A 12500-nucleotide genomic window follows, 5' to 3' on the forward strand; every position below is an offset into this window, starting at 1 on the left:
GGCACCAAATTCACGAAACGATTTGCGCTTTGTCCTCCGACGCGAATCCCGGAGAGAAACCGTTTCCTTGAAAAGCATTGCAATAATGAATGCCGTCAAGGTAAGGAATAGAATAACTGAACACTAAGGCACAGTTCTGGAAGAGCATTGGAACCCGCATTTTTACTATCATTATTAACTGGAATTCCTGGGTTACATTTTCAACATCCATCCACCATCATACACCAAATCTAAACAAATTATTCACACCAATCCAAACCTTACATTCTACATTTTAAATAGACTGAGACGACGATTGTGATTCGCGGCGAAAACTTTGTGCAGTCACATCTCCTGTTCATCCTGCCTGTCGTGTCGAAACCTCCGAGAATTCATTTTTCATTTTGATTCTTCTGTTGAGGAGATGATGACCGTTTCCTTTCCTTCTGGCATTTTCTGCTCGAGATTCAGTCAAATGGATTTTTTTTTCTCTAAAGAATTTGAACTAACTGATAATCTAATTATTTCGACATTCACCGAGAATGTCTCTTCATTCGGTTATTCAAACCAAAAACAAAGAAAATATACAGCTATCAATCAGTTCTGGATACCAGCACTAATTAACGAGTGATATGAACATAGGAACATTCCCTGGCAGAGACACGTGACTGTTGATAAGGAAAAGTAACTGTAAAGATTGGGGGGGAGTGTTTGTAGGTGGGGGGATTAGGGGCGAGGTCAACCTACTTGTTCTATCGTGTTCGCAAAGGTAACAAACACATTTGCAACATGATACGCTTAGAAAAATAAATATATCCTCAGCAATGTTTGAACGCCTGCGCGCGAGCATCCCGGCCCCCTTTCCCATGTAAGTACTGTGTGTAATGGTCCCAGCAAGGGTACTGCAAAACGTAATCTTAATATCATGCGGAATAACTTACTATATCCTAGGAATAGGGTGTAATTATGCTGCTATTTTACGCTCAAAATAGGAACATTGCCTCAATCCGCATTTTACTATAATTAAATATAATACTGTCCATCACACGGTCTTATAAATACACAAGAATATTTATCATTCCATAAAATGTCTCCTGTCACTGAATCACGCCCACGGCTGGAACCCACACCTCCCGCCATGGTCACGCAGCCGACGGTCTCGAGGCAGAGGCGCTCACTTGCAGGGAACGCATCTGCACAGCTTGCCACAGCAGCCCTCGGGGTCCACCTTGTCTTCGGCCTTCGCGGAGTCCTCGTCCCTCCTGCAGGTGTCCTCGAGGGCGGCCGATTGTCATGCGTTCTCGTTCATGAGGTGGAACCGCTCGGGCTGGACGGGGGGCGGCGACACGTCCAGGTCGGGGTGGACGCGGCGGTTGCTCAGCCGGAGGGACAGCTCCTCCATGAGGGAGCTGAAGGAGAGCAGCTCCACGTTCTTGCTCAGGAGGTACAGCAGGAAGAAGTCGCCGACCTGCAGCCTGCGCGAGACGGCGTCGATGCTGTTCTTGTAGCGCAGCCTCGCGCGCTTCTGCAGCAGCCCCGACCTGATGGCGGGGACGCAGAACACGAGGAGCCGGTAGATGAGCGCCATGGTGCTGATGATGGCCAGGATGACGAACCAGAACCACATGAAGACGTAGATCTTCTCGTTGATGATGTTGAGCGCGAGCACGCACATGAGGTCGTGGGTCTCGATGGTGCCCGACGGCCCGTACATGTTGAAGGAGCACTTGGTGACCCGCGGGAACACCACGATCATGGGGTCCGTGCGCTCCTCCTGGTTGGTCTCCGTGAAGGCCAGCACGTCGATGCCGTACGTGAAGAACATCCCGCCCAGGAACTCGTTCATGAACCACATGTTGAACAAACAGTTCGCTAAATTAAGCAGCTCGCACAGGAAGAACTTGATGGCGTAGAAGTTGTGGTGGTGGAGGGAGGCGTGGAGGTAGTCGGCCAGCAGGTGGATCTTCTCGTGGCGTTCCTCCTTGTTCATGACGGGGATGGAGAGCCCCATGACGATGGACTCCAGCTTCCCGCCCTCCCACGTCTTCCAGAGCCAGTGCGGGGCGTAGAACATCAGGCCCTGCGAGGGGAGGGAACGAGGCGTGCGTTAGCTCCAAGAAGGCCACAGCATTATCATGGATTTAGAGAACAAGCACAAGTTCTTATTTTATATTCGAGCTTTGTGTAAGACCATGTAAATGTTGCCTGTCTTCCGCCTTGCATGCGTATATTTTTTTCGTGAATGTGTGTGTATGTGTGTGCGTGTGTGTGCTTCTGTGTGTGCGTGTGTGTGTGTGTTTCTGCGTGTGTGTGTGTTTCTTTCTGTGTGTGTTAGTTACTGAGTGTGTGTGTTTATTCATGTTTGTGTAAACACTGAATGCAAAACAAAACGATCATGCTTATCCTGCAAAGAAATTTCCCGAAAACAGAACCGCCAACTAGGATATCCTGTTGATCTTACTACGTACCTTCCAGGACTGTCCGACACAGCGGCAGGAAATTAATGAAACATGATATAAATATTTAAAGGTAAAAAAAAAAACATAACGGTGAATTGTAATTGAATGAGGGTTTGTATCTTCAACTTCTTTCATCTTACAACTGTAAATGTTTAAAATCAAGTGAGAAGTACTTTTACAAACACAAAGGGGGAATGGGAAAAAATATAGAGGGAGAGAACGACAGACTGAGAGACAAACGAAAGAAAAAGAGAAATAGAGAGAGAGAGAGAGAGGGAGAGGGAGGGAGGGGGGGAAGGGGGGGAGGGAAGGAGGGTGAGAGAGAGAGAGAGAGAGAGAGAGAGAGAGAGAGAGAGAGAGAGAGAGAGAGAGAGAGAGAGAGAGAGAGAGAGAGAGAGAGAGAGAGAGAAAGAAAAGAAAGAGAGAGAGAGAGAGAGAAAGAAAATGGAAAAGTGAGAGAGAAAGAGAGAGACAGAGAGATAGGAAAAAAGCTAAAAGAAGGAAAAAAACACAAGAGAGGAAAAAACAGCAGAGGAGGAGATAAGAGGCCCCTGATACCACTCAACGCACCTGCAGAAAGAGAACGAACGGCACCCACTGGTAGTAGGCGTGGTACGTCTTGGTATCAGTCGGGTAGAGAGGACCAACGCCAGGGTATGCCACGCCCGTCCCTGGGGAAAAGAGAGAAAAAATACAGTAAATTATGTGTGAATTATTAGCGTAAGGAAAGAAGCAGACACACATACACACACACACACACATATATATATGTATTTATGTATATGTATATATATATATATATATATATATATATATATATATATATATATATATATATGTATGTATATATTCCTATATATTATTATCCATATACTCTAGTTATGCATGTGTGATTATTTACAAAATGACAAATAGTATCAGCTTTCCAGCATGCTTAAACCACACGATTAAATCTTAGCAAGCATATAATACCAACTGTAATACCAACAGTAATACCAACAGCTATGATACCAGCCAAATCAGCCTTACCTTTCCCATAGCCCTTGTCGATGTGTTTTGGCAGCGTGAAAGTGGTGTGGATCCAACAATACGTATTTACAACTTTATCCTTCAGTTTTGGGTTGTCGTCGTGCACACAGCTGTTGGGGAAAGGGGGGGATAAAAGGGGATGAGTGATTTTATCGGTTGTTTTGGGGAAATGGGGAAAAGGTTGAAAGAGGAAAATGTATTTTTTTTTTTTTTTTTTTTTTTTTTTTTTACTGAAAAGAATGGGTTGAGAGATTTTTCGGTTGTTTTGGGGAAGTGGGAAAAAGGAGAGAGATTTTTCGGTTGTTTTGGGAAAATAGAAAAATGGGGTTGAGTGCTTTTTCGGTTGTTTTGGGAAAATTAAAAAATGGGGTTGAGTGTTTTTTCGGTTGTTTTGGGGAAATGGAAAAAAGAGAGATTTTTCGGTTGTTTGGGATAAATGGGAAAAAAGAGGTTGAGAGAAGAAAGGAAACTGAAAACAGAAGTAAAGGAAAAGAGAAAAAATGGGAAGAGAAAGGGAGAGAATAAAGAGAAAAGGAGAGAAGAAAAAAAAGGACGAGATTGTTAAGAGCATGTATAAAAATTCTGTAAAAAAAAATACCCCTACTATAAAAAAAAAATAAATAAAAAAAAAAAATAAATAAATAAAAAATAAGATAAAATAAAAAATAAAAAAAAGTACCATCCGAGATCCCAAAACTCCAAAGATCCAAAAGAGACGAGATGAGGAAATTATATAGAAAAGAAAAGAAAAAGAAGAAAAAGAAAAAAAACTGAAATAAAACAAAGGAACGCTATACTATAATAATAACTGAATAGAACTTGATGAAGAAAAACTGAGAAGGGGAGGGCAATGAAGAAGAAGAAGAAGGGAGTGAAGGAAAAGAAGGAGACGAAAACGAAGACGAAGAAGGATAAGAAGAAGAAGAAAAATAATGAGCAGACGAAGAACAAGGACAAAACAAAAAAAAAAGAAGACGAAGAAGAAGAAGAAGAACAAGGCCAAAAACAAAAGCAAAAAGAAGACGAAGAAGAATCAATAGAACAAGACCAATAGCAAAATCAAAAAGAAGACGAAGAACAACAAAAAAAAGGAAAAAAGATAGACCCCTACCTCCCTCCTCCGCCCCCCCTACCCCCGCCCCACCAATAGCCCCCGCCCCCCACCCCGCCACTCACTTGATGGGGTCCCCGACGAGGCTGTTGGCGGTGACCAGAAGGCAGAAGCAGAAGAGCATGGTCGCCGTGAGTCGAAAATGCAGCTTGAAAATGGCGCTGTGGATGTCCGCGTCGTGTTTCACCTTCACGAGTCCCCGAAGGCCCGCTAGTAGCTCCACCAGCACCATCCTGACGCGGGGATTCTACCTGAAGGAGGAACAGAAGGAGTTAGTATTGGGTTACTTCACTTTTTTTTCAACAATCTTTTATTTTTACCTTTTTATTTCATTTTATTTTTATTTTTGTATTGAGTTTCCTTTTATTCTTCTTCTTTCTTTGTTTGTTTACCTTTTACGTTCTTAATTACTTGTTTATTTTCTTTTCTTTGACGAGTGAGTAGGAGGTTGATTAAAAAGTATGTATTTCTTATTCCAAAAATGCGAAATGTAGGTTTCCTTTCCATCTGTTTGTCTGTCTGTCTGTCTGTTTGCCGGTGTGTGTGTGTGTGTGTGTGTGTATGTTTGTGTGTGTGTGTGTGTATGTTTGTGTGTGTGTGTGTGTGTGTGTGTGTGTGTGTGTGTGTGTGTGTGTGTGTGTGTGTGTGTGTGTGTGTGTGTGCGTGCGTGTGCGTGTGTGTGTGTGTGTATGTGTATGTGTGTGTGCAGAGAGAGAGAGAGAGAGGAAGAGGGGGGGGGAAGAGAGATAGAGGGGGATGAAGAGACAAACAGACAGACTCAGTGAAAGGGAGAGAGAGAGAGAAAGAGAGAGAAAGAGAGAGCATGAGAAGAGAGAGAGAGAAACAAAAACACAGAAACAGAGACACAAAGACAAGTGCAAATGCACCACACGTACAATTCTCTTCTTGGCATTTTCTTAAAAGAGATTTGAGTCACCGTTTGTACTTATACACATATAATGAGATAAGATTAAGCAATTATATCAAATGCAGCAAAAATAGCAAAATACCTATTCATTCCCCTAACATCAACTTATATTCATATAACAAATATAAAAATAAAGATTACAATAATAGCAAGTGGCTTGACACGTACCCAGCGAACATAGACAAACAAACAAACAAACTTTTCTAATCATCCACACACACAAAAAAAATAACGGTTTCATTAGAGTAAAAAAAAAAGTGTCGAAAATTCCGAAAGCAGATTTAAAAAAGAAATAAAAGAGAGAAAAAAAAAACCTTGAGCGAAAGCAAAGACTTCGAAGAAAGGACGAAGCGACGTCAGAGGAGCAGTTCGGAAACAATGTGTCGTCATCTCCGTTCTTATCGCGACAAAGGACATTCTGGTTTCTTGTGGATAGTGAAGAGGGACGAGGGACGAGGGAGGGGGGGGGGAGGGGAGAGCGGAGGGAGGGGAGTGTGAGGAAAGGGGGAGAGAGTGTGGAGGAAAGAAAAAGGAGGGAGGGAGGGAGGGAGGGAAGGTTTGGAGGGAGAAAAGGAGGGTAGGAGGGAAGGTTGAGGGACGAAGGGAGAGAAAGAAAGAGAGGGAGAGAGAGACAGAAACAGAGAGAGAAAAGAAAAAGAAGAAAAGGTGAGAGAGAAAAATGTGAAAAAGACAGAGATGAGAGAGCGTAACAAGAACATAAACACAGTCTATTAAAGGTCATTGTCACATGTTTTGTCAAAGCTGAAGAAGACCTTAAGTGTGAGATGCTTGGTCATGACGCCTATGCACCTGTGTCCTGTTTTTGAGTCGTCTCTCTCTCTCCTTACCTCCCTCCCCTTTCTCTCACTCTCCCTCCCCCTCTCTCTCTCTCCTTCCCTCCCTCCTCCCTCCTCCCTTCCTCTCTCCTCCTCTCTCTGCTCTCTCTCTCTCTCTCTCTCTCTCTCTCTCTCTCTCTCTCTCTCTCTCTCTCTCTCTCTCTCTCTCTCTCTCTCTCTCACCATCTCTCTATCCCTCACTCTTTCTCTCTCTCCTTTTTGTTCTCCATTCTATCAAGAAACTCGATAATCTGGATTCTCAATGATTATCTTCAACGTAAAGCTAATACCAAAGTGAAATAACAGAACACGTCCATTAATAGCAATAATAACACGGCAAGTCAAGGATAATAACACGACCCTTAAACGTAAAATGGCATTGGTACTCTCATAAATTCGATGCATATCATTCTCCTTAAAAAAAAAAAATCAAGTGCGGACGTAAGATATGCTGTGGGCGGTAAGAGTAGCGTGTACCTGAAGTGTGTGTATGTATATGTGTGTGTTAGTGTGTGTGTTGTGTGTGTACGTGTGTGTGTGCGTCTGTATGTGTGTGTGTACGTGTGAGTGTGTGTGTGTGTGCGTCTGTATGTGTGTGTGTACGTGTGTGTGTGTGTGTGTTTGTATTTGTGTTAGTGTGTGTGTGTCTGTATGTGTGTGAGTGTGTGTGTGTGTGCGTCTGTATGTGTGTGTGTACGTGTGTGTGTGTGTGTTTGTATTTGTGTTAGTGTGTGTGTGTGTGTGTGTCTGTATGTGTGTACGTGTGTGTGTGCGCGTGTCTGTGTGTGCGTGCGCAGTGACCAGCAAAATTTCGACAGCACTGATGCGGAAATAGTTGAACAGTGAGTGGTTCACCTGTTCGACTACTGCGGCTTGTGAGTTGTGTGGTGATTGGATGAGGTTCTCTGGGGCTCCTTTTTTCACCAGATAACATGGAGAAGGCTTGCACTGTTGTTTGGGAGACGTGTGGAGCAGATAGAGGAAGGGTGAGAGAGGGAGTGAAGGTGAGAGAGGAAGAAAGGAGAGAGAGAGAGAGAGGAGGGAGAGAATGTGTGTGTGTGAGAGAGAGAGAGACAGACAGACAGAGAAAGAGAGAGAGAGAAGGAAGGGAGGGGAGAGAAGGAGAGAGAGAGAGAGAGGAGGGAGAAAATGTGTGTGTGTGTGTGATAGGGAGACAGAGACAGAGAAAGAGAGAGAGAAAGAGAAGTCATCAGTGTAAAGGAATTAATGAAGAGACAGATATAAACCAGAACATATCGATACAATAGTCATCCAGAAGCCCGTAATCTGTGCGAGACTTTAACACGGGAACCGAACGGATCCAAAAGAAGCGAGGCCTCGAAGTCGGGTTCGCAACATTTCGTCTGGTCTGTGAGACTTCCAAGAGAGAGAGAGAGGGGGGGGGGAGAGAGAGGGGGGGGGGAGAGAGAGAGAGAGAAAGAGAGGGGGGAAGGGAGAGAGATAGGGGGGTGGGGCGGAAGAGAGAGAGGGGAGGAGGGAGAGAGAGAGAGAGAGAGAGATTACTGGTCGTTACTCACAGACTGACTAGAACCTAAACCTCTTTCTTCAACAGCGCAGAAGACTCTCCTTAAGTTAACTTCTCAGAAAACTCACTTGATATAATTTGCCAAAAACAGGCTCTGTGGTTCAGCCCTGCTTTAGTTAGCAGACCGCATCACTGCCGCACTCATAAGCTCTATCGTGCTTGTTATCAGCCGGAGTTAACACTTCCTGTTTTTTTTCTTCCTTTTTCTTTTTTCTTCGTCCTTTTTTTTTTCTTTTTTTTACAGCGAGTTTATTCATTATTCAAGCATGCATAACTGAGATAAGTGATGGGTGCGTCAGTGTGTAAGAGAAATCATCCCAAAATGTATCATTACTTTATCATCCAAACTGAATATAGACAAAGACTCAATAGCTTAAAACAATGATCGAAAAGAAACTAAAAAAAAAAAATAATGATAATAATAATATCCAAACCAACGGGATTAAAAATAACTGAAAATGAAAACGGATAATCTTCTGTTATTCTATGTCGTTGTCTGAGTGCCAAACAGTGCCAAATGTTTCTTTCAGGTCTAAGTTAGTGTTTCATTTGGGAGAGAGAGGGGGGGTGGAGAGAAAGAGAGAGGTGGGGGCGTAGGTAGAGAGAGAGAGAGAGAGAGAGAGAGAGAGAGAGAGAGAGAGAGAGAGAGAGAGTGAGAGTAAAAGGCTAAGAGAGAGAGAGAGAAAGAGAAAGAAAGAAAGAGAGAGAGAGAGAGGGGGGGGGGGAAGAGAGAGAGAGAGAGAGAGAGAGAGACAGACAGAGACAGAAAGAGAGAGAGAGAGAGAGAGAGAGAGAGAGAGAGAGAGACAGACAGACAGACAGACAGAGACAGAAAGAGAGACAGACAGACAGAGAGAGAGAAGGGGAAAGAAGAGAGAGAGAAAGGGGGGAGACTTTTTTTTTTTTTTTTTTTAACTTTGACACGTTTATTGAGACAAAAGTAAAAATACATCTCAAGGGATAAGTCCCTTGTGGAGAGGGAGAGAGAGAGAGAGAGAGAGAAAGAGAGAGAGAGAGAGAGAGAGAGAGAGAGAGAGAGAGAGAGAGAGAGAGAGAGAGAGAGAGAGAGAGAGAGAGAGAGAGAGAGAGAGAGAGAGAGAAAGAGAGAGAGAGGGAGGGAAGAGAGAGAGAGAGAGAGAGAGAGAGAGAGAGAGAGAGAGAGAGAGAGAGAGAGAGAGAGAGAGAGAGAGAGAGAGAGAGAGAGAGAGAGAGACAGAGACAGAGACAGAGAGAGAGAAGAATGAGAGACAGCCAGACACACAGAGAAAGAGAAAGAAAGAGCCACAATAGAAACCAGAAAAAAAAAACGAAATAAAGAGAGAAACGCGGAAAAAAAGAGAGAGATCTAAAAAGGAAGTCTTATGTCACCTCATTAACATATTTGCTCATTATCACCGAAATTACACAACTACACGATGCAAATGGAGGAAGATGCGCACGATCGTCTAGACACGTAGGAATGAAGAAAAAATGAATAATAATTATACGAGAAGAAAAAATAAATAAATTAAATAATAATACGAGAGAAATATAGGAAAAGATAATATTATCGTGAATGCTATAGAATGAAAAAAAATCAAGAATTGGATATGAAAAGGAATGAAGAAAAAATAAATTAATTAAATAATAATACGAGATAAATATAGGAAAAGATAATACTATCGTGAATGCTATAGAATGAAAAAACATAAGAATTGGTTAGGAAAAGGGAAAGGAAGACGACAGTAAAATAAATGAATAAATGAAAAGGAAAAAATAATACCCTAAAAGTACATGGCACATCGTAAACCTGTATAGTGATGATAATAATACATAATGATAATGATAATAATAATAACAATAATGACAACAATAATAATAATAATAATAATAATAATAATAATAATAATAATAACAATGATAATAATGATAATGATAATAACAACAAAATATAATAATGATGATAATAATAATAGTACTTATAGTAGTAGTAATAATGATAATGATAATGATGATAATAACAATGATAATAATGATAATAAAGAAAAAAGATATAGAAAAAAAAAATCCCCCCGACATACAACAGAAAACGACGCACAACCGCAGGTGCGTGGCGTCACGCCCGAACAAGCACAGCAACAACAACCCGGCGCCTGCACAACAGCGCCAGCGGAGGAAGTCGAAATTTGAAAGCATCCGCAGGACAGAGGTTATAACACTATCAGTAGAACATCCTGTTAGGCTTCTAGACACACCTCTCAGCGACCACAACAGACACGTGACGAAGCGGTCGGAAACGCGGCGATAACGACGATAAATGCAGTGACGACAACAACTGCGATGCTGTGATTACTATGGCAACAACTAAAACTTTGATCATTGTACTGTAGCAATAACAACAACTGCGATGTTGTGATTACTATGGCAACAACTAAAATTTGATCATTGTACTGTAGCAGTAACAACAACTGCGATGTTGTGATTACTATGGCAACAACTAAAACTTTGATCACTGTACTGTAGCAATAACAACAACAGCGATGTTGTGATTACTATGGCAACAACTAAAATTTGATCATTGTACTGTAGCAGTAACAACAACTGCGATGTTGTGATTACTATGGCAACAACTAAAACTTTGATCATTGTACTGTAGCAATAACAACAACTGCGATGTTGTGATTACTATGGCAACAACTAAAACTTTGATCATTGTACTGTAGCAGTTACAACAACAGCGATGTTGTGATTACTATGGCAACAACTAAAATTTGATCATTGTACTGTAGCAGTAACAACAACTGCGATGTTGTGATTACTATGGCAACAACTAAAACTTTGATCATTGTACTGTAGCAGTAACAACAACAGCGATGTTGTGATTACTATGGCAACAACTAAAATTTGATCATTGTACTGTAGCAGTAACAACAACTGCGATGCTGTGATTACTATGGCAACAACTAAAACTTTGATCACTGTACTGTAGCAATAACAACAACTGCGATGTTGTGATTACTATTTCAACAACTAAAACTTTGATCATTGTACTGTAGCAGTAACAACAACAGCGATGTTGTGATTACTATGGCAACAACTAAAACTTTGATCATTGTTCTATAGTAATTACTGCAACTGCAATAACTATGATTACTTTAGCAACAAACTACAACTCTGATAACTGTGATTAATATAACAATGATTATGACTATAAAAACAACAACTGCAACTACATAACAGTGACTACAATAGCAAAAACTACAACTATAATAACTATGACTGTAAAAGTAACGAATACAGTAAAAACAGCAGCATTGTAAAATCTGTTAGAATGCATGCAACGTTATAAAACCCATCACTTAACAGCTATAACTGTAATATTATTTATAGTAGCATCGACTTAATTAATGATATAATAAGTGTAACACAAAGTTAAATCAGCTGCATTTAATAGGTACTCTCCTACAGCAAGATTAAGGAAGATAATTTACAATATCTGCGTGATAAAACAAACAGAACACAAATGAACACTTGTTTATCATCAGCATTCATCAACACCTGCAATTATGATTCATATCTCTCATCATATATCAACATCTGTCATTGTATATTCGTATCTTATCGTTCCATCTACATTCCTTACCTATAATTATCAGTTTTTTTACTGTCTCTCATTCTCATCCTATTCAATTTCTTCATCACTACCTCCATACTTCTCCTTTTGTTATCCATATTTTTTCAGTTCCTTTCTTTCTTCTCCTCTCTCTCTCTCTCTCTCTCTCTCTCTCTCTCTCTCTCTCTCTCTCTCTCTCTCTCTCTCTCTCTCTCTCTCTTTTCTTTTCTTTTCAATTTTTCTCTCCTCTCACCCCCTATCCTTTCCTTTCCCTCTCCACCTCTCTTCCTGTTTATTCTTCCCTCACTCTCTTTATCTCTTTCGCGTTTGTTTTGCTGCCGTTGTCGTGTTAATGAGGTGACGAGAGCAGTACCTCCCTTTCCGCTGGTTACTCTTCTCATTTCCGTTGACGCGGGGAAGAGAGAAAAAGAGAGAGAGAGGATTTAAAGATTTTTAAAGATTGAGTCTTAATTCCATTTGTTACAATGGATGTTCTTTGCTGTAGCATACTGTCTGTTTTATTCTGCTCCTAAATATCTCCCTGTGTGCAAGGAATGGCCGGGGTTGCCATCCACTGGAAGCGCGCGAGATTGAACGTAGGTCAGCACGATTGCAAGATTAGCACGCTAACCGCTGCATCACACAGCAGAGGAAAGGGAGTGGTAGGGAGAGGAAAGAGGAGGGAGGGGGGTATGGGGAGAGGGGAGAGGGATTGAGAGGAAAGGGTAAGGGGGGATGATTGTAAGAATGGTAACAAAATGCTCAATCAAAGAACTTTCTCTCTCTTTCTCTCTTTCTCTCTCTATCTATCTATCTATCTATTTATCTATCTATCTATCTATCTATCTGTCTATCTATCTATCTCTATCTATATCTATATCTTTCTCTATCTATCTGTCTATCTATCTTTCTATTTCTCTCTCTTCCTCCTTCTGCCTCCCTCTTCTCGTTTTCCCTCTCCCTACCAAACCCTGCAACCCAGGTGTTGACTCAGGTGGATTCAATTTACTTAGCTTCTTC

At 41.5% G+C, this 12500-nt stretch overlaps 1 protein-coding gene across 1 annotated transcript in view; it reads right to left on the reverse strand.

Annotated features, from left to right (window-relative positions):
- The window catches only part of LOC113800862 (innexin inx2), a 63574-nt gene that overhangs the window by 414 nt on the left and 50660 nt on the right, over nucleotides 1-12500 (reverse strand). Inside the window, exons 2-5 of the mRNA XM_027351666.2 lie at nucleotides 4644-4829; nucleotides 3468-3577; nucleotides 3009-3109; nucleotides 1-2059 (exon numbers count right to left, since the gene is read on the reverse strand). The exon at nucleotides 1-2059 is cut by the window's left edge and continues 414 nt beyond it. Coding sequence (XP_027207467.1) covers nucleotides 1271-2059; nucleotides 3009-3109; nucleotides 3468-3577; nucleotides 4644-4810 — 1167 coding nt within the window. The 5' untranslated portion in view covers nucleotides 4811-4829 and the 3' untranslated portion in view covers nucleotides 1-1270. The remainder of the gene's footprint in view (nucleotides 2060-3008; nucleotides 3110-3467; nucleotides 3578-4643; nucleotides 4830-12500) is intronic.

The sequence above is a fragment of the Penaeus vannamei genome, chromosome 1, assembly GCF_042767895.1.
Source record: "Penaeus vannamei isolate JL-2024 chromosome 1, ASM4276789v1, whole genome shotgun sequence".
NCBI lineage: Eukaryota > Metazoa > Arthropoda > Malacostraca > Decapoda > Penaeidae > Penaeus > Penaeus vannamei.